The 22,220-nt window shown below is 36.2% G+C and overlaps 1 protein-coding gene across 6 annotated transcripts in view; it reads left to right on the forward strand.

Moving 5' to 3' along the window:
* KCNIP4 (Kv channel interacting protein 4) overlaps window positions 1–22,220 on the forward strand; it is a 320,568-nt gene that overhangs the window by 261,017 nt on the left and 37,331 nt on the right. For 4 of the 6 annotated variants that reach the window (XM_010003913.1, XM_010003912.1, XM_010003911.1 and 1 more), the window contains one exon: window positions 19,622–19,746. In XM_010003913.1, the coding sequence (XP_010002215.1) occupies window positions 19,622–19,746 (125 nt within the window). Of the gene's footprint in view, window positions 1–14,137; window positions 14,232–19,621; window positions 19,747–22,220 lie in introns of those variants that run through there. The other 2 variants (XM_010003916.1, XM_010003917.1) reach the window with 2 other exon arrangements.

The following is a 22,220-nucleotide window of genomic DNA, read 5'->3' on the forward strand; positions in this document are numbered from 1 at the left end:
AAGAGCGTCTAAAATTCATTCATTATAGATAGGAGTGTCACTTTGAAAAAATAATACCATAATTAGCTAATACTAACACAGCTAACTAACACATTATTTTTTCCAAACACTTGCCAGAAAGATTGCCAAAAATTGTTTTATCAGGGTTATTTTTTCTCAGTCAGTCCAAGCTCTTTTATTAGGAGAAATTATCTCCAAGGAAATTCTTACAGATGAACTTCCTGAACCCCAGTAATTTCCCAAAGCTTCGGAACTCTGACTTCGTTTATAGATAATTGCAGACAAGCCCAACTGTTTCATTGTCTAGTGGAGTCTGACTATCCAGAGTGCCAGTTTCTCCAGGTGTATTACCCTAACCTGAAGTGATCTGGAAGAAAGATGAAGAAGGGTGCTACTCTACTTTTCTGAGCTGTCCAGTAAGCCTCCTTGTGACGTAGATCAGCAAAGCAGCCTTTTCTGGGAGGTTTCTGTCCTACTCGCAGGATTGGGCTTTCATGCAGACATTCCTGGTGCAAAACCCTATGCTTACAGTAGCTGCGACAATTTAAAAATCACACCTGTTTATAAAAAGTCCTGCTTCTTTTGCTGAAAATAGTATTTAAGTATTTCAGTATGTTTACTCTGTAGTTTGTATTACTATTTTTATTGTTTTTTCTTGTTTCTAAGTATACCAGAACCAGTACAGAGATTTTATTTCTTAATAACAGAATGTGCATGCAAATCACAGAAATCATCATTAGAAACTCATGTCAGAAATAATATTTGAAACAATTACTTCTCCTTTTTAAACAATTGTAATTTCTGTCAGTGTCCTCAGTGCCCTAGTTCTTCTATAGGTCACCAGCACTACTTTGTTCACTATCTCCTAGTAGACCTTTGAGAACTGATGAATTATGCATTCTTTAGAAAATACCAGCTGGTGTTTTTATGCCTGTTTAAATATTATTTTTTTTTCATTTAAAAAAGAATTCTTAGGAGGGTTCTTTTCTTGAAAGTAAATAAAGCTAGCCAGATAGAAAAGCTGTTCTGTTGCAGCCTGTTACAAAAAAAAATATGGAAACTTTTGCAAAAAGGCCATAGTCAGAAAGTTGCTGTGTGAATCTGGAGCATTCTTCCCTGTTAGTGGCAAGGAATTCTGATTAATTTTCAATTTCTGTCATAAATTTGTACTATTTGAATAACATTAGATTCATTGGATGTATGTGGGCTTTTTAAAAGGAATTAAAATGGACTTACTTCCTTGCTACTGCTTCTTTCAGTATGTAATATGTCATTGTATTGCTATTATTGCTCTTTTAATTCCTATTAGATAAAGTGAGAATTATTGGTCCTCCTGAAACTATTGGTAGTTCCCTGTATTAAAAATTCTGGTATTTCTAATTATGTCAATATATGTTCAAGACTAGAAATGAAAGATACTTTCTATGCAAATAACTCTCTGCTCTATTACCATACTGTTTCAATTTTACTTCCCAGTCTTTAACGACTGACACTGGCTTTAGTGTTTCCCTCCCAAAGCTGTCTCTGTACCTTTTTACAAGCTACCTACTCTATCCTACTACAGTTCTTGTGCTCTTGTTTGCTAAACCATTGCTTTGCCTTTTAACTCATTTCTAAAAAACACATCTCATCCATTTTACTTCCTTTACATGGATCAATAGTGTATTGGATCAATTGGATCAATTTCTGTATTGGATCAAAAAGTGGAAAAGCTTGAGGACCTGTGCATTACTGATTTGGATTACTAAGTATTTTCTTACATGCTTTTGTAGTTACAGAACTTGCACACAAGAATTGGCATTCATGCATTCTGCCCTCCACAGTAAGAGTGATTAATCACAGTTTGATGACTATCAGTACAGAACACAATGCAAATGGCTTTGTGCATCCATCTTCTTGAATGGGGATTTTTGTCAAAAGCATTAAGGATCTGTTCCATCCAGTTAAAATCACACCATATTCTATGTGAAACACGAGCGACAATGAATAATTTATTACATTCAGATATTTCTTGGGGTTAAATTCCACAAATGAAAAGGACTGCAAATTGAACAGCTTACTGTCACTCATATCTTGCTTCCATAGTTGTAAACAACAATCAAGATGTTTTTTCCACCTAGCTATTAGGCACCTAGTAACCTTCACAGAAATAAATTCTTTTCTATTTTGTGCATGAACAAATAAGGGACATAATAAGAAATGGAGTACTACCTCTCCTGCTTGGATTTACTTTAGACCAGAAAAAATGAAGTGTTTTTTCAAACAGAAAGTGAGAATTATATGCCACAGGCTATATAATATTATTGTTATTAATGAAATTGCTATGGATTTATATATATGTTTGTAATATGTATTTGTTTGTGTCTTAGTTAGAAAATGTATTACTTAAAATGTGTAAATCAAAAAATACATAGTCATTCTGGATTTGTCAGTATGATCTAAGTATTTTTATGAGAATGTACAAAACCACACAGCCTTATCTATATATGAGCTCACCTGATTTTAATCTGAGCAACAAAAAACATTTAATATTTCAGATGACATTTTAGACCATAAGGCTCATGACTCTGGCAACTGACATTAGACAGCTGTGCTAATTGAGGTAGTGCATGTATGTGTAAGAATCCATAAAGAGTTTTGTTATTTCTCAACTTTATTTTTTCTGCCTTATTTACATTGTCTGGGAGTTATTGTCAAGTCTCTATATTTCACACTGTGGATTCTAGTCTGAGGTGGCAAGTTGTGAGCACTCTGAAGAAACAATGTGAAGTTAAATTTCTTTAAAATGTGGCTTCTTGGTGTTCCACTCAGGAACAAAGAATTTGAAGAAGTCTTGAGGAACTCCAAAGGAATTTCAGTTCATCCTTGGCAACAGTTTCCAGCTGTGCCCAAGATGGCTGAGATCCCTGTGTGAAGGGGCTCTTGCAAGAGAAGAGAGCATGAGGAAAACTGACATGCTATCATAATAAAAAATTCCAAGGGATTTTATTTACTTGCAGTCAACTGTGGAAGTGATCTGGCAAAGAAAACTACAAAAACCCAAAACCTATCAGAGCCTTCTGGATAAGAAAATAGCAAGTAGATTTGCTTGCCTTCAGACCTGCTGAAAATGCTGAACACCAGTACCCAGTGGGACAATTTGTTGCAATATGGTGGTTTGTCAGGATCCCTGCAGAATCTCTCTGAACTGAAAAGATTTGCCCTGGCAAAAACGCCCAGATCAATAATCATTTTTCTAATGGGACTTTGCAAGTAAATTCTTTTAGTAGTGATAGGACCTTTGGGACAGAGGGTTTCTCTACTGGAAGCTTGCTCCTTGTTGCTTCCTGTGTGCTAGGATTACTATACTATCTCCTGTCTACTCTATCTCTGCCACGTTTATTCACTCATAAATTGAAGTTCTTTAGTTGCTCCTTTCAACATAAGCTGGTAGGTGTTATTGCACATGGTTACTTTACTCTGACTTAGCTGAAACTTTTGAACACTAAATGGAAAAAACCCCAACATTTAGCAATAGGGAATGAAAGAGACATAGGGGCGTTATGCATAGCAAATAAGTTACAACTGATTTATACCAAGATCCCTTGAGTTCAAAAGTCAGATGTATTTCTAATTGACACCAAGTAAGCAGGAGATAAATGAGATACAGTAACCTCTTCAACAAACTATGACTTGTTTGGAAACAACTAACTGAAAGTACAAGGATTAGGACCCAGAGAGCTGCAATCCCTGTTCTTCCTTTCTGTCAGGCTCAATTTAAGAGTTTGCTCCAGGTAGTTCATGACAAAGCACTGCAAAGGCTCTTTGGCTGAAGTTAAAATCAAGCCCTTCATACAGTTCAGTAGCTGCCACTAGTCTTTCTTTTGGTTTTAGGTTTTTTTCCTAGTAATTGTTTTGAGTTTTTAAACAATATCTTATTTATGAACATTCTGTATGGGAGTATTGCCTAAGGATCAGAGTCAGTTTGATTTATTACAGGAAGTATCATGTGAATGTAAATTAATGTCTTTTTTCCTCCTGCACGTATTGGACCTAAGCGACCAGTAAATCGATGAGGAGCCACTGATAAAAGCCAAAATAAAAGACAAATAAAATACAAAGCAATGCATGCTTTAAATGCTTTTATTTGTGCCACTTAAGGGTATGAGTAGATAGAATGGAAATCTTAGCTAGAAATTCAGAGAAATGGGTGTTGAAAAGCTGAGATCATCAGGGGAACAAGGGGAGACATCAATCTGATATAAAAGGGAACTAACCTATATGAATTACATATAGTTAAATTGTGGAGAGTTACCACAAGGCAAAAAGGGAATATTGCTGCTAGAGGAGGGACATAAGGAGAAGTTTAAGAGATATGCTTATCCTATCTTGAGAGCAGGAAGCAGTAAGTTTTTGTCAGGGCACTCCATTTATGTTGAGGCAAGAGAGTTATCTTAGTAGCACATTTATAACAGAACTCAAGAAATACTCATTACAAATAGGAATGTAATAAATGCACAACAAGGGAGGACTGTAATATGGAGGTTATAAGGAGAGATGGAAGCTGCAGGCAAAAGAGAAGAAATTGAGCACTAGCAACTGAAAAGCCCTGCAACCACAGAAAACAACACATTTTAATAGTTACAAAATCAGGAGGATGTAATCAAACATCCCCATCTGTTGCAGAAGTTAATTTCTTTCAACTTGCAGCCTGAATTGCCACAGGGAAGGCTTGTAATCAGCATGCTGAAGTCAGTGTTTTTGTGTGTGCCTGTGTGTCAAGTGTTGGTTCATAGGGAAAAAGAGCTTTTTTAAAGGCTGCCTAAAAAGAAAGGTTTAAAATCTTGTTCAGTAAGTGACTTTTCTTGTGTGTTTCAGTGTTATTCCTTCTTTAGGTTCTTTGCAATGGTTAGTAAAATGTGTCAGGATGGAAAGCCAGTGAGCAGCTGAAATTCTTCCTCTGCTTTTGTGCAAAGGTTTCAAAGTTCCTTTATATGCTACATTTCATATCTCCTTGTCTGAGCAACTAATTTTATTAGGATATTTGGCTGGTGAAAACAAAAGGACTTTGCTCAATGTTGTAAATTCATAGAAAAATTAAGAGAATTTGATTTCTGGAGTTTTTTTGCATATGTCTTGCATATGTTAGATAAATCTAATTGTTATGAGAGTGTGTATTCATCTAACATTTTTCAAGTTGTTCCTAGTTAACTTCATGGCTTTGCTGTACATGATATCCTTCAGCTGAAATAAAATGGCAGCTTTTCAAAACCCTCATGTAAAAAACTGACAATAAATGCAGTAGCTAATCCCAGAAAGTAGTATGGGATACCTCGACTTCTTTCTTGTGCAAGGATTAGCAGGAAAACATTTTTGTCTTCCTTTAATACTAAATAAAATTCTGCACCTACCCCAAGCTCTGTGATGTGGAAAATGAGATCATGGTTCAGCCTTATGAAAACTTTGGCAGCAACATAGGCCTAAGCAGCTCCTGCTTTCCCAGGTCAACCAGTCATTCTTAGCCCACCTTAATGCACCACTGCCCCAGGCTTGCAGATAAAATAATTTGCAGAGATGTGCTGTCAGCTGCAGCCAGGTTTGCGAAGGAAGGGGCTGTTGTGAAGCATTGTGATCCTGTGATGGGAATCCGTGTCAGGGAAGAGAGAATTTGTCAGGGACTCTTAGCTCAGGGAATCATGGTCTGCCATTGCATCATAGACTTAGGTTTACTAAGGGGAAGAAATTTTGCATTTTTTTTGACTTTGTAAATTATTTAAGCATTGTCTCAAAATTATGCAAATGCAATATGCTATTTTACATATTTGCAAATATGTGACTCCTGAATTTTAATAAGCCTTTAAACTATGCATGAAATTTTTAACAGTTGTTATATTCACCACTGCTAAGGAGAATTTGTTGCTTCAAAGTGGCTACTTTAATTATGATTTTTAGAACACTACTGAAAAAGTGACAGTTTTTAAATGGTGCTATCCAGATCATTAATTCTTAAACCTATCTGAGATTAGTTATAGTCTCAGAATTGCAGTCAAGAAGGACTAGAGGAACAAGTAGGTATTCTACATGTTGGCACAAGGTCATGTTTGTTTTAACAAGTTACACACCGGTCCTTACATAGAATGGGGTTTACAACAACGTATTTGTTACTTCCACCCTCATCGCAAATCCATCACACTTACCCAGCCTCTACTTATGCACACACTAGATATTTTTAACTTAGTCCTTACTCAAACTGTTATCTATTGTGTGCCTAGAAGTGGTTTTCAAGCTGTAACTGTACACTCAGTTTTAAAATCTACAATGGTAGCTGCATCATTCTTAAGGAAATAAGAACAGTTTTTAAATAAATTACTGCTCTTACTATTTTGTTAGTAGGAAAGCTGCACTGTAGCTAATTACACTAAGTAATTTATAATAACTCGGTACCAAATAAATGTAAATATCATGTAAATATGCTTGGTTTTAATGGTAGTTGACCAAGAGCAAGGACTGATACTCTTCTTCTATTTCTTCTTTATAGAATTTTTAATGAATGGCACTATTTTTTGTTTCTTTAAATCTTTGCAAAAGAGAAAAGTGTATTCTTCATTACTCTGTTGTGCCTGTCTTGTTCAAAACTGGTCATTTCATAGAAGGAGGATACAGATGTTCAATAGAAAATAGAGCACTTTACCTCACAACTGGCTTAATGATGGAAAATTATCAGTGTTTAAGAAGGTCTTGATGCCTTCTGTACAAAGAAGGTGTAATGACACTATCACTCCAAATCAAAATTATCTATGCAAACCACCAAAATTCACAGGAAAGTATTGCCATTCTGAGTATGGAATATAAAACTTAAGCTCCAGACAAATCCAGACAAATTTACTTTTGACTTTAACAGCAGGCTTGGAAGTGACCTACTCCTCAATGATCTAGGTCAGAGCTGACTCACCTGGGGCTAGTTAAGCAGAATGGAAAAGTGTGCACTGGTTTCAATTTCACCATTTTGTGAAAATTCTCTGAGCTTTCAGTGAGACATCTCTCCTAAGATATAAATTCATATAAAACATTAAAAAAAAAAATTACAGTAACAGCCTAGAGCACTGCAGATTAATTATTTCCACTCAAAATCACTGGATAACAGTGTGAGCACTATGAAGGTCTGCTCCACAAATTATTCATTAAAAGTATTTTTCTGGTCTTCTCTAACTCTCCTAATAAGTACGAAAAAACTTCTCCCTAGAAGGTACAGACATACTTGTTAAGGGGAAACATAGGCAGTTCTCTCCCAGCAGCCAGCACAAAACACATGGACTGTGACCTGTGGTCCCACTCCAGCCACCAGCACTCCACCCTTCACTCACACTGGATGCCCCAGTAGCTGTTTTCAAGACACACACCACTCCCAGCCCAGTGGCTGGGACTGGAATCCTCATCCACTCCAGCTGGTGGCACAGAGACACCCCTTTGGCCTCAGGAGCCACAGGCCAGGGGCATCTGCTCCCCTGCTCTGACTCCAGCTGGTGGTCCTTTGGCAAATGTAAGCATTTTTGAGCCCAGTGTTGTATGTGTTCACATACACCGTAAACCCAGTTTAGATAAGAAGATAAAAATTGAGGTAATAGATATTTGAAAGGTCTCTCAACATTTTAAATATCTACCTACTTACTTTTTCATTCTAATCCTTACCACCTATTTAATGTTTTTACTTTTTATCTCTTTCCTTTCTCTGCTGCACCCTTGTTTTTTCTTCTGCACCCTAGTTCATCTTCTAGCACATTTTTTATTTTTCTGTCATCTGTAACTCACTTTTGATAAGCTAATCTTGTCTTCAGCTGCTCTCTCCAGTCTTTTTACACAGTATTTTTCCCTCTCTGCTTTCATATTCAGCAGCACAGGCACTGTGTATCTCTGGTTTTTAGTCCCCTGGTTGGAACTGATCATTCATATGCAGAAGCTGTTTGGTCTTAAGTTGATTCAGCATTTTAATTTCAATTCTAAAACCTCTTTGAGTAATACTAAATTAGGAATCTCATTAAGAATAGCATACAACTATTTTATGGCTCAGGATAATAAAAAAGCCTGACTTGAAACTGTTGTACTAGACAGGTTTGTTTTTTGTTTTGTTCTTTTGGTGGTTTTGGTCTCTTTTTCTTTCTTAATTTCTCTTGATCATCCACTACACTCTTCTTCAAATATTACTTTCCTTTCAACTGGTCTCTTCTCTAACCCAAAAGCCTCTTCTTCCTAATCTGTTTCCTCCCTAGATCCCCAAAGGATAACTGCATTTCTGTTGGTGTAAGTTGTGTGACCATTTGTATGTATTACAGTTAGTTAAAAACTTTTATACTCTTCTCATAAACAACAAAAGGGGAAAAAATGAAGGAAGCTGCATGGTTCATAGTAGCAATCAAACAAATCTGGTTCATTGAGCATTCTCTCTTATTGCCACATAGTTCATTTCAAGTGAGATTTTTCCAAAGGAAGGAAGTGATCTGGTGTAAATATGTTTCCTGTCTTAGGAGACCAGCTTAATTTTACACATGCTTAAGGAATTTGTGTGAGAGTATATTAAGAAATACTAAATTAACAAAGTGGCATTGAAAAAGTACTACATTTTCAAGCTCTGCACTGAATAAACTCATTGCAATTTTCAGTGTTTACACACCTTGAGATGTTTATAACAGTTTTTGATAATGTTTTTATTAAACATTTGCATAGAAACTGTTCATAACATAAGCAGTTTTTTAGGTGTAAGAGCTGCATACATGTCATGGGAAGATATGGTCTGAAAAATAAAGCCATTACTTGAGATATGTAATAAAGACTGTAAGGACAATTTCTCTGTTTTGTATTTTTTATACTTTGACAGTTCTGTTTCTTCTTTCCTGTGGTATTAGCTTTTTCCTCTCTTCATTTTCCTTTTCCATTTACCCATCCCACAAATACCTAACTGTAGTTACTGTCTTGGACAGGATCACTTGTTCTTTGTCCTTAATTTTCAACCTAGGTCCAAGTAGTATTGGCCTCCAGACTTCCCAATTGACTCTGACCTCTAATTTATTGGTAGAGAAGTGTGGCTACCACATCCTAATGTGCACCTGCCATTGGGAGGCTGATTTAAAACAGTATGTACAAGGGAATTTAAAGCAAAGGAAAGCAATCTGACTCTTGAATGGCTGTTTCAAGGTAGTCCCTAAAATGCTACCATCCATTTCTTCAGCTCATAACCTTCATGGCTTCTCCTTGTAGCAAATCTGATGTGATTTATGGGGCTTTAGTTGTCCATGAAGCTGACAGGTATATTTTGCAACGTAAAACAGAAAGTTAGAGGCAGTAGAGGAAGAATCACTGAAATTACATATGTACAGAATAGTGAGCTTGACAACAGTGTTTTTCTGGCTTGGCAAAAAAAGTTCATGATCTGTTGAGTAGCCTACTGACAACTCACACAGTTCCTCAGCAGGTGTTTCCAAAGAACTGAGGCTGAGACTTATAAATATTTATGTTGTACATAATTTTATTTCATTCCCAGAGTCACTACACAGGAGAAACACATACTGTGATTTGGCTCTCTTCCACAAGTTCTGAACTATGACTATGAAATCTGCACTTCATTTTATCTCCCTTGCCTCTCCATCTGTGCTGAACCATTAAAAATTTTGTGGGGCTGCCAGCCCTTAAGGCCCTGGGAGAAATTAGATCATACAGCTGAAATTGAGCTTAAACCATTATGCCAAGAAAATATGTAATACTTTTTTTTTTTTACTTTCAGAACCTATGTCACATCCTACTAAAATTTTAGATTTAGGAATGTGACCTGTGAAGCTTGGCTTTCAGGTCTTATACTAAGCCACTTCCAAAAAGATCACATCCATAATTAATACAACATAGTCGCTTTTCTGTTTTCCTGGGAAGACTTCAAATCCTGTGGGTGAACAAAATCCAAATTCCAGCAGTACTGGGAACTTAGCTGTACTGCCAAAACATTGGGTTGTAAATGCTGCTGAGTAAAAGCTTTTTGCATTACTTTTCTCTTTCGTTAATAGCGAAGGAAGAATTTGTAGGGATGATTATTTCTAGTTTTTGAACTTCCTATTAAATAGGGTGATTACCTGTCCCAATAGCTCTTTTAAGCACTGGGATGTCAGTGCCTCCTATGTTGGCATTTATCACTCAAATTCCATTGCAAAAAGACAACAATGAGCTGGCAGGCAAGGCAGGAGAGTGTTTCTTTGAACAGAGGACAGTTGATACTGGCAGGAAAGGTGGGGTAGGCTTCTGGTGCAAGGGCAGCCACAGGACAGTTCTGATTTATTGGCCAAAAAGTAGCCTACCTACCCTCACTTTCATGCTGATTACAAAGAATTTGAAAATAAATTAATCACACTTAAAAAGAGAGATATATTTGGCCCTGAAAACATGCAACAATCCCTTGGCATGATATTGTCTTCTGGAGTAGTCTCACCTGTCACTGTAACAACAGGACACTATGTAATGTGTGCTGTCTTTCTGAAGCAGGGATCATACATCTGAAATAAGTAAATATATAACAGTTATTATAATATAGGTATAGAGATATATGATTAGGAATATGTGGTCATTTGTAAATCACTTGTAGTTTATAAATAATAATTTTATATTCTAATGCATCCATTTTTCTTATCTTTTGAAGTCTGTTGTGATGGACTTAATATTTAAAAAAATAATATTTTTATTTGGTGGGGGAAAAAATTATTCTTCTATGTGTATTATTGTTACCCATCAGTGTCAGATCTGCATCAAATTGTCAACATCGTGATCTTGGAGTGACTAAGTCACACACATAACAACAACCTGGATGCTTTTGGCCAAATAGGATTATTAAAAGTACCAGTTCAGAAAATAGTTGTACTGGGCATGTGTATGCATGGTACTGTCCATATTGAACTTTTATTAATAACATTGTTGTGTGGTTCTGTAGTTTAAATATCTGTAAATCAGAGGTTTAAGCCATTGATGCATTTATCAGTTGCAACTATAAATATAAAGCATGCTGAATAGCAGTCACTCCTACAGGGTGCCTATTATGCTCAGTACCTGTATGCATCACATGTATCAGCACAGCTGTATTTAGATACGAGAATACGTAAGCCATGCTCCAGTTATGGAGTGTTTTGTGAAGCCTGAGCACCTCTTGGGATGATTGCCCGCAATTCCAGGTGGTGCCATACACAGATGAGTTCTAGGACACTCCCATAGTGAATTCTGGGGAAAAGTGTGTCTCACAGTTTAATTTTCATTGCAGAGGAACAAATTATTAAACGGAAGAGCAAGCAGCACCCATTAACTAATCTGAAGAACCTTCAGACTTAACCTAGAGGAATTTGTGGCTGATTGGGTGAGGGATAACACCTACAAAATCTCCAGTCAACCAATTATTAAAAAAGTATCAGGAAGAGTTTGGAAAGTACAGCTTCTTCAGAATATCTCTTTACAGGCTAAGAATTACAACGGTGCTATTCTAGAATATTGCAGAAAGCAGAATCAGTCCATCAATATCAGTGTGTTGGTACTTTATGGCTCTTAATTTTTTCATGAACAGCCATTTTGAAGACTGGTAATACAACAAGAATATCTTATTATACAATAAATTTTAATCCCTTAGATTAATTAACTTCTTAATAGCCACAGCTTTTTCTTCAACCTGTTTCAAACTGAGCAAATAGCTACAGAATTCACAGAAATTATTACAATATTTCTTCTTAATTAACATTTCTAAGTTTCCACATGTATTAAACACTGACCCGGCATAGGCTCAGTGTGAAATAAGTTTTCTATGTGTTAAGTAGTCCTTCTTACTCACAAAAATCACATTGAAAACTCCAGTACTGGTCAGGAGGTCATAAATGTGGGCTGCAACAGATGCAGAATAATCTGACTGCTGCCACTGGGGGCAAAAATCTTCCATGTTGCTTCCTTGTACTGTGAGAAGATATAACAGTTCCTTCACCTCTGCCCTGATTTTACTGTCAATACTTTAAATTAGCTGCCAGAAGAGAGTAAAAAAATTATACTGTCCTCCCAAGATACTCCTCTGGTATTGCTTTCTCTCATATATTTAATTTTATTTTTGACCTTGATCATACCACTGCAAAGCCTGTATCATTTGCACTGAATTTCATGAGCTTTTGTGTGACCATAAAAGTAGCAAAACTGCTTATTACTCAATGCTTTGAGCTTCAAACCCTTTGAAAATAATGCATCCCTTTTTGCAAAGCACTATATACGTCTTCAGTAATTACATAGGTTGAGGACCTATGTAATTACCTAAGTAATACATGGACAGTAAACCTTTGCAAAGTTAGCTCAAAATAAAGTAGATATTTCTAGAGTATGTCTATGCTGAAAGAATTCCTAATAAAGAAAATAATATTTGGGATAAACAAATGTTCTTTGTGTTCAGGTATGTAGTACAGGCATAAAGGCATAGTGTGATGCTGCAAACACTGCCACCTGAGACTACAAAGTATCTGTTAAAGGCTTAGTTTTTGTACTCAAACTGAAACTATGGAGTTTGAAATACCTATCAGATCACAGATTGCCTTTTATTTTATGCATTTATCTGCACAGTGTTTCTGAGTTGAACTGATGGTTAACTGCTACAGGTAATAAATCTTATTATTTGTGTTAAATGGTTTTTGCATTTGCAGAGATGGTCATTTAGGTCCCTCTGGCCTTGTGCTGAAACTGGATTGTTTCATCCATTCACCAGAGCTGCACTTCTTACAGGGGCAGAATTTGTCTGGTAATGGTTGATTTTTTAAGGCTGTGGTTCATCTTTTCTGGTTTTCCCCATTTCTTTTATTTAATTTCCTTCAATGTTTTTCACATACATAAACTGAGAAATATTTTTTCTTTCATTTACAAAATGTAATCTCCTTAAAGGCTCCTCGCCTTCTCTTTCTGTTCCCAAATGCAAGGACATACTTTCTCAAGCTCCACTTAGTGCTCCAGATGGGAGGTTCCCACTCTGCCCGGTTTGGCGACAGAAAGGAAATTGCTCTACATCATATCCCTACCAGTATTCAGCACAAATGCAGTAGCAGGGCTTATCCTGATGACTGTGCTGCTACCACAGCAGCTGTCAGTTGTGTCTTTCATTTCTTGCCTCAACTGTTTTGCTTTCTTGCTGTCATAACAAGAGCCATCTCAGAGCAGTGTTTGTGTTTAAGTGCATGCAGTCGAGATGGAGAGTGCAGGAGTTGCATAATGTCCAAACTGAGCTCTGCCTTTCTCAGGAATGTAAATCATTCCTCAGCTGTTATATAGATGTTAAGTCTGTCATTTGTAGCAAATCCATCCAGGAGATGCTTGCTTATATCACCCATTTTGTATAAAATTGTTAATTAGACTCACAGGCAGTTACTCTGACGATTTCCTTCACGGTAAATAAAAGTAATGCTGTTCACCTGCTTTATGGCACATGAACGTTAACCATTCAGCCACATCCTTATTTAAAGATGAAAATATAAATAATACTTATTTCTATATGTATATAGAATGCCAAATATTAAAGAAAAGGGAGTCTGGCTACACATCATGGTTGATATTTTAATACTCAGAAAAGGCAAAAGTACCAGGTTGGTTTTCACATATGCTGAATTAATTGTAGGGGAAAACTCAGTCCTGGAACTAGAAGACTGTCAGAAAGGACAACAAAAGGTACCTTTGAGATTTTATTTAGTTTTGGTTCTATTTTCAATATTAAACTTCAAAATCAAATAGACTTTAAACTGTTTTTAAATGTACAGACACTCTGATACTGTGTTGTTTCAAATACATAATCTGATACTTCTCTGATAGATGTTTTTAAGTGGGTTGTAAGAACATAACTGGGTTATAACCTTGCAAGAGATGCACACATACAAAAAAAAAAAAAAAATAAACAAACCACGAACCAAAATGCCACACCCCTTTATTGGAAATGTACAATGACAAAACAATTTTGTTGTCCTCTTCAGAAGTTCTAGTTGCCCTTTGCAATTCAGGATGGCTGCCATCTCCTTGGCCTTTTCCCAGTCAGGATTCTGCTATATTGGTGAACTCTGCAGCATGCATAGAAATTGTTCTCAAGCCTATGTTAACAGTCCTGATAATGTATTTTTTAGGTTTCCTCTACGCTCAGAACAGTACCAAACGCAGCATTAAAGAGCGACTTATGAAGCTCTTGCCCTGCTCGGCTGCCAAAACGACATCTCCTGTTACTCAAAGCAAGTTTTATTTTTCATTTGATTTTTTTTTTTTTTGTCTTAGGTTTGCATGCTTCAAAAGTTATACTTTCATTAACTGAGGGACGATATAATTGTGTGCTCTGTTGAGGTTTAAAATCAAGATTTGTGGGCCGGTAAGAGATTTGTCCATGCAGAGCAGGATGGCACAATAACAGTGCCAGGGTCTGCCATGTAGGGAGCTGCTGGATTGGCACTTGTGCTCTGCAAGCAGGCTGAAAATTGATTCACTGGTCAGATTAAATAGCTGCTCTCAATGTATTTGAAACGTGGTATATTTTTGTGTACATATGCCTGTGTGTGCTTGCTCTCCCCTTCACAGGATAGTATCAGCAATACGGGTCTGCGACAAAGGGTTGATCCTGCAGGTTTTGACTATATAACATCAAATGATTTAGGGAACAGGACTTAAAGTTTGTATCTGAGAGAAAAATAATAACAAAATTGAAAAAAACTCTGTGAATGGGGAGATGATGAAATAGCACGCTGACTCTACGATTATTGGCTGGATATGCTGTGAGGAAAAAAAATCTCTCCAGGGCAGCTGACATAAAAGTAAGGGGGAAGAGATAGGAGGGGAAAAAAGAGGGGAGAAATGGGGGGGGAGAGAGGTGGGGGGAAGAGGCAGAGGAAAGAGATGGGGGGAAAAGAGATATGGGGGAAAAGAGAGGGGGGGGAAAGAAAAGGGAGGGACCCATACACATTCCTACATATATATACACTTAGATTAATTATAGTAATAGCAGATTAATTAAGAGATTAATTATAGAAATAACACTAATGTCTTCCTATATAAATCAGCTACTATAACTCATTTTAAAATATCCCTGTGGGCCTCATTCAGTCTATATTAATTTGGCTTAATTCTAGGCAAAAGTCTGGGCACCTAAAATTAGAAACTGAGTGGTCCCTGTGCAGCCTGTATACTGTTAAAGCATATAGATCAATATAAGGTAAAAAAATGCCCCTAAGAGCAGTTCCCCATGTCCAGTGACTACAGGAGAACCTAAGACAACTTGGCTATTAACACAGGTTCCAGTTAAAAACCTAGAATTCATGGATAATGACAGGTTTTCTTTTTGCTATCCCACTTCACTATCTTTCATATCCGTGTCTGTAAAGAAAACTGAGGTACTTGCTTTTCCTTCTAAGTATTTGAGATCTCAAGCATGAAAAGGACTAAAGATGTGGATGCAAAGTGGTTGTTTCTCATGGTGGCTTCAGCTGATGTGTTTTACTTGAAAATAGGATACCTTAAGAAGGTCAATTATTGTCACACCTGATAGTAATCATTACATAGAAGCTGGTTTCAGTACCTAGCCTGAGTAATATTCCCTGAGACTATAAAAGGAATCACAGAAAAACTTGAGTAGGAAGAGATCTTTAAAATCATCTATTCCAACATCACCTAACCTGTCCTTCAACATTTCAAATGATGGGGCATAGAGTAGAAAAAGGACTTAAAACAGAAGGTATGATCTCTTTGTTTAAAGTTTGTTGAAGAGCAGCACATCCTTATTCCTTGCACATATCTATGCAAGCTTTTTGTCTGCACAGGTGACACAAAAATATTTATATCTTGAAAATACTTTTTTTTTTTTTCTGGAAGTGTTTTGTAAAACAGAAATAGAAATAAAACTTAGATTAAATGTTTCATATCTGAGAACTAAATAGCGATAAAAGATGCACTCAGCATTGTTCTCTGTACTCTTGTTAACACTAAAGTGCTATATTAAGTAAGAATGTTATATTAAATTAAAATATTGTATGAAATAAGAATGTCATTGTAGATACACATTGTTATTATCCCATTTTGACAAAATGTGCCGTTTGATTTCTTCTAGTGTTAAAGAAGCAACATCATAATGTGCTAAGAACAAAGTCAGCACTATGTACAGTAACAGCCACATAATGTGAATTCCATAGAAATTTTAAGGGGAATATTTTTAAAGCAAGTATTTTTTTGAAATATACATAGCCTGAATTGTACTCCTGTACCTAACTTTCACCAATATGTAAAGATAAAGTTACCTGAATAAATAAAATCTTATTTTAGCATTTCCAAAGAATAAGGCACGTCACAGAATGCTTTTTCTTATTTGTGTACTTTAGCTTACAAAGTCTAAACTTAAATCCATTCTTCCTTAGCTAAATTAATGTGCTAGAGATAGAACTATGCTCAAGAATGGTTTCAGAAATGTGTGTTCATGCAGTTATTCACTAGATAGTGGAGCTATAATTTGGGGTTTGTGCAGGCAAATGCATGTGCACAATTTTTACAGATATGAACTGAGCTCTGCCTTTGGACCTGCTTCTTCAGCTGCTGTTATTTGAAGTGTGTGTCTGCTTTTTGCATTGCTTTTACCATTTTGTTCTTTAATCAACAATGAAAGGTTTAAAGTATAGATCATGTGACAAATACATTAAAATCTGTCTTTAGTATTTAGGTAGAAGAAAGCTACTCATTAATGACATTAGTAAGAATATTTTCTTTAATATAGCAGAGTGAATATCACAGAATTGTCAGAGTTGGAAGTGACCTCTAGAGATCATCCAGTCCAACTGCCCTGCTAAGGCAGGATTCCTTAAAGCACGTTACTCAGGACTGCATCCAGGCAGGTCCTGAATATCTCCAGAGAAGGGGACTCCACAGCCTCCCCGGGCAACCTGTTCCAGTGTTTTGTCACTCCCATAGTAAAGAAGTTTTTTCTTATATTTAAATGGAACTCTGTGTTCCAGCTTGTGCCCTTTACCCCTTGTCCTGTCAGTGAGAACTACTGAAAAGAGTCTGGTTCCATCTTCCTTGCATCCATGCTTTTGATACTTATAGGCATTAATAAGTTAAATATGAGCTTGTTTCTGTTTTTCAGTTGACATGTTTGCTTTTTATGAAAGAAAAAAGCTCTCAACTTTCTTAGACTGAAGAAACTAGTTTTCAATGAATGCCATGTAAATCATTAATGTTTAGAAATAGATATGTTTTAACACATTTTCTCTGTATATTTTTAAGTTCTAGCCTGGATAATGGTAGCCATAAGAAGAAAAAAACTAAAACCTGTAAGCAGCTCATGAATATCATAGTATTCTAATAAGTATTGTTGGCATATTTTAAGGAACTTTACCGTGATCTTAATTTTTTACTATTTATATCTATAACATACTACAGAAATGGAATGTGAAAAAAGTGTTGTACTGAACCTCTTCATTGAGAGAAAGACAACACCATCACCATACTGCAGTCTTCTACATTCTCATCAAGTCATTAAAACATAATAAAAACTTCATTACTAAGGATATGCCAAAGATTGTGCTCAGCATCACATTGTCTGGCCTTTATCTCTAGCCTCACATTTTTTATCTGTATTCATTTAGCTTCTAGAAAAGCTTGTGAATGTCTCTCTAGGCAGCCAGATGTTCCACAAATGAATGCTTAGAGAGCTCATTTCCAGTTAAGTCCCTTTCTGTTTAAGCAATAGCCTGTTTATATCCTGTATAACTCTTGGCATATAAAACCACAAGTGACTTTTCAACAACGTTTATTCTCAGGTTGATTCTTTTGCCAATTTCGTATAAGCACCTAGTGTAACACTGTTGACAGAAAGAAAATGGCTGCGTGGCATTTTCATAGAAGCTTTAGTGACTATATAAAGAATATAAAGATTAATCCCTTAAAACATACTAGAAAAGTTCTAGAAACTGTGTAAAATCAAAACAAACCCTGCATGTTCTTATGCAGGATTAAAATGAGACTCAAGAACTTTGCTACACCTTCAATAGATTAGTAAAATTTAACTCTGGAACCACTTTATTCCTATTTCATCTATATAGGCAGGATTCTCAAGACTCTCTCTTCTCTTTGCACCTCAGTGTGTCTTTGTAAAAGAAGAGAGCTGAAATTTTCTTACCTTGTGAGTTCAGGTGCTAGTTCTTTGAAACCATTATCAAACATCAGAAGGTCAATGCCAAGTTGGAGGTGTGTCAGCAGCATTTAGATTAGAAGTTTTCACAACTATGGTACTTATCTATGAGTAATATGAGATAATATCTAAAGAAAATTGAAAGAGATACAAAGTAGAGTTTGTCCATAAGTTGATACACACTGGACATTCTGACACAAGAGTGTTGTAATCTTCCTGAGATGACTGCTGTCAGCAACATCTCGGTTGAAAAGACAAGGCCCTACAATTTTGTGAAGATTTATTCTAGTAGTTCATATATTATTATATCTATTTAAAGGTTGATAATTTTTTTTGTTTAGCTGAGCTCTATCTTCTGATGCCAGATTTCTTCCAAGGAGCTGGAAGTTACCATTGCTGCAGTGTAACTGAACAAAAATATATGAAGATACAAGAATAACACTTTTTTAATGGAGTGTCCTAATATTTTGCTCTTATGAAAATAAAACTGAATAAAAATTTATTTTAAAAAAACCAATGAATTAAAATACAGAACTTCAACATTGCACAAGTGACAATTAGCATGCTCTCTCAAGGTACATTTCTGTAGTTGGTATAACTCTTAAACCAGAATAAGGCAATGATTTGATTAAATTGGTCTGGAGTACTACATAAGCTATGTGTAATACTAGGAGTACTTAAAAATTCATGCACACATTTTTATGTCTGATCAGATATATGGCTATGTATAGTTTCTTTAGCTATTTTTTTTCAAATTTTCACATTTAAAACTCTACCTGGAAAAAAAAAACACATTGCTAATTCTCCTTTTTTAGGGTTGCATTCAGCTGTAAGCCTTGAATATGTATATTCATATTCTTATTTATCTAACGATGAGGTCACTAAAATCATCATGTTCCCCACTTAAGCTGCTCACCATCAATAATTGTCTTGCCCTGAAGGGTTTGTTGTACCACATTCAGAGTCAGATCTGCTGTTGAGTGTGCAACATCATCTCGCACACTTTCCAAAGCGCAACTTCACAAAAGCATACCTTCACAATAAAAGGAAAACACTGAAAATCCCAGTCTGATACAGTGAATTCACATCTATTGACTAACCAAAAGAAAATTTTCTGTAGCCACTATATTTTTTATAAAATTGTTTTCTGTGGTCAGAGAGTCATAGAAACAGAAGTCATACTGAAGGTATTTGGGCTTTTGAGTTTATTTCTATTTGTACTGATGTGGTAATATCCAGACTGCTGGATCATCATTGCTATTCCTTGCAGACACAGAAGCAGATAAATGCTCTTGCCCTGTGAGTTTAAAATGAACACATCATTTGCCTTTAAAGCTGCAAAAGCTGTTCTTTAAGAGAATGCCCTTTACCTTCCTTTTTTTCTGCAAAGGTTAGATAACTCTACATCCTGTATTTCTTGTTGAGCTTTCCTTCTCTGTCTCTTGTATTCTGCAGACACTGTAGAAGATGAAATGGAAATGGCCACAGTACGACATAGACCTGAAGCTCTTGAACTTCTGGAAGCACAGAGCAAATTCACAAAAAAGGAACTTCAGATCCTATATAGAGGTTTCAAAAACGTAAGCACTTCCTTTTTGAATTTACCATCTGTTTACAGAGTAGGCCACTGCAATCTCCGCAGTGTAAGAATGACTGGCAGTGGAGCTTATGGGATTTGGTTGGTAAATACTTTATGGCTGGTCAGGTGAGGAAACAATTGCTCTGCAGCAGCTGGGCTATTTAATAACCAAAGATGCAGACAAATTTGAAAGTATCCAGAAGAGAATAATTCTACCTTAATATAGTAGGATTTTGTTAAAGGACAGATTGAAAATTTTATTGAGGTGGGGTTTTTTTGTCTGAAGAGGTAATAATGGGAGAGAATGTAAGTTCTGAAGAATTTGTTCAGTAAGGGGAAAGATTATTATTTTTGTGTTTCCAGTAGCTATCACAAGAGCCAATTGGCTTCAGTTGCACTGGAGGAATTGTTTGTTAGGTGAACAGCAGCAGATGACTTCTTCAGTCCTTCCTAGCTCTACAAATCTATGAACTTGTTAGATCCCTTTAGCAGGAGTCAGTAGTCACAATTTTTTTGTGATTTATGTGCTCTATTGGCAGGCTCAGTGTTTTCAGTTGGGTGCAGTCTGTCTCCTTTTCCGATGTGTACTTGCTGTCTTGTGCTGGGCTTGGTGTTGACATTTGAGGCACCCATGGTTAGTACAGTAGAGAAATAAGACACACAGATTTTAGTAAGTAGTAGTAAGTTCTGGCTGTACACCAGAAGAGCTACTCTTGGTTTTATCAACACTATATCTTAAAAGCTGTTTTCTTTAAAAATATGTTTTTTCCTCAGTTTTATTCTACTGTATTTCACATAATTAACACTTCTGTAGGGTATTACATGCAATTTACATTGAACAAAATCCAGTTCATATTAAAATAAAAAAAGAATCATAGCTATTGCTTGCAAATCATTACTGTGTAATGTTACTTCCTGTAGTCAGTTGAGAATACTGCAACTGTACAGGTATGAAGTCTCCTGCTGAGCTGAAGGTAAAGATAAATTTAGTTGCATTTACTTCTTTCACCCTTAAAAAAGGGCCTACTTCTTGCCCTTTCAATTTACTACTCAAATGAAATTGTGTAATGAAGTATAATAGTGCTAAAAGCCCAATGAAGTTCAGCTATGGAATCAAAGAGAATATTCTCAATAGCTTGTACGTGAAGAAGCATAAATCTTGCAGAATTCTTATCTGTCTTGCATTTTGTAAAGAAGGCAAGCCATGCAGAGGGGAGTTCTAAAACTACATATTTATTGAAAATGTACAACGCAAGTAAAATAGAGAGTCACTTAATGTGCCCTGTCAATATATCATCCTCAGTTCCAGAAGGTATATAATGCTGTCATGTAAGTGATTAGTAGTGATTGCTCTTAAAAGCTTTTCATTTCTTCATGGTACCAGAGAACATTCCCCTGCTAATGGGAGTATTCCCTAGGCATTGCAAATCATGAAGTAATGTCCCTAATTATGTAAGGCAAAAAGATATAAAGTAGAGGGGATAAAATAAGCTGTCTGTCTGTTTCTCTAAGAATAATTATTTTTAGGGTCTCAGAAATGAAGGAACATGACAATTCTCTGCATGGCATGGACTATAGAAAAAAGAATACCTATAAGGAAGACTTTTAATTGATTACCATTTTACCATTTTTAAAAAAAGATAAATTCCAGCTCTTTGTATGCTTTTGTTTACTTAGATAAAAGTTCTACTTAAATCAAAGGAGTGTCAATAGTAATACATGGTAACACATCTTTATTCAGATGTTTCATTTCCTTATCAATACATGAGAATTCAAGACATGTGCGTGTAAGAGAAGGCTCAGGGGGATCTCATAAATGTTTCTTTTCATGTGTATCGATACCTGCAGGGAGGGTGTAAAGAAGAGAGAGCCAGCTTTTTTCAGTGGTGCCCAGTGGCAATGAACACCAACATGAGTAAATACTGCTTCACTGTGAGATGACCAAACGCTGGTACAGGTTGTCCAGGGGGGTTGTGGAGGCACCCAGTGTTCCAGGGCAACATGTCCCTGCTTAAGCTTGGGTGTGGGACCAGGTGACCTCCAAATGTCCCTGCCAACCCCAACCTTTCTGTGTGCCTGTGAAAATCTCTTTAATCATTCCACTAGAAAGGCAAGTCCACTGAAAAGATTAATGAAGCACACAGGCACACAGCTTTACCACCACACCACTAAAACTTCTGCATATCCTACCTCTGTGCTTCATGGTGTCTACCGGATGTTTGCCTGTTGTCTATGTTTAGGCAGTTGTTCTGTCACCCAATTACCATCTCCCAACCCAAGAACGGGAATCAGGAACAAGAAAAGAGGAAGTCCCATGGGTTGAAACTAAAACAGATTATATAAAATAAATAATAAATGTAATAAACAAATAATAAAATAAAGAACTACTATTAATCCCAATACTAATATGAAATAAAAAGTTATACTCAGCCCAAGCAGTGGCTGCAAGCCATGCACTCCCAGCAGCGAATGCTG

The sequence above is a fragment of the Chaetura pelagica genome, unplaced genomic scaffold (assembly GCF_000747805.2).
Source record: "Chaetura pelagica isolate M959 unplaced genomic scaffold, ChaPel_1.0 scaffold398, whole genome shotgun sequence".
Lineage (NCBI taxonomy): Eukaryota > Metazoa > Chordata > Aves > Apodiformes > Apodidae > Chaetura > Chaetura pelagica.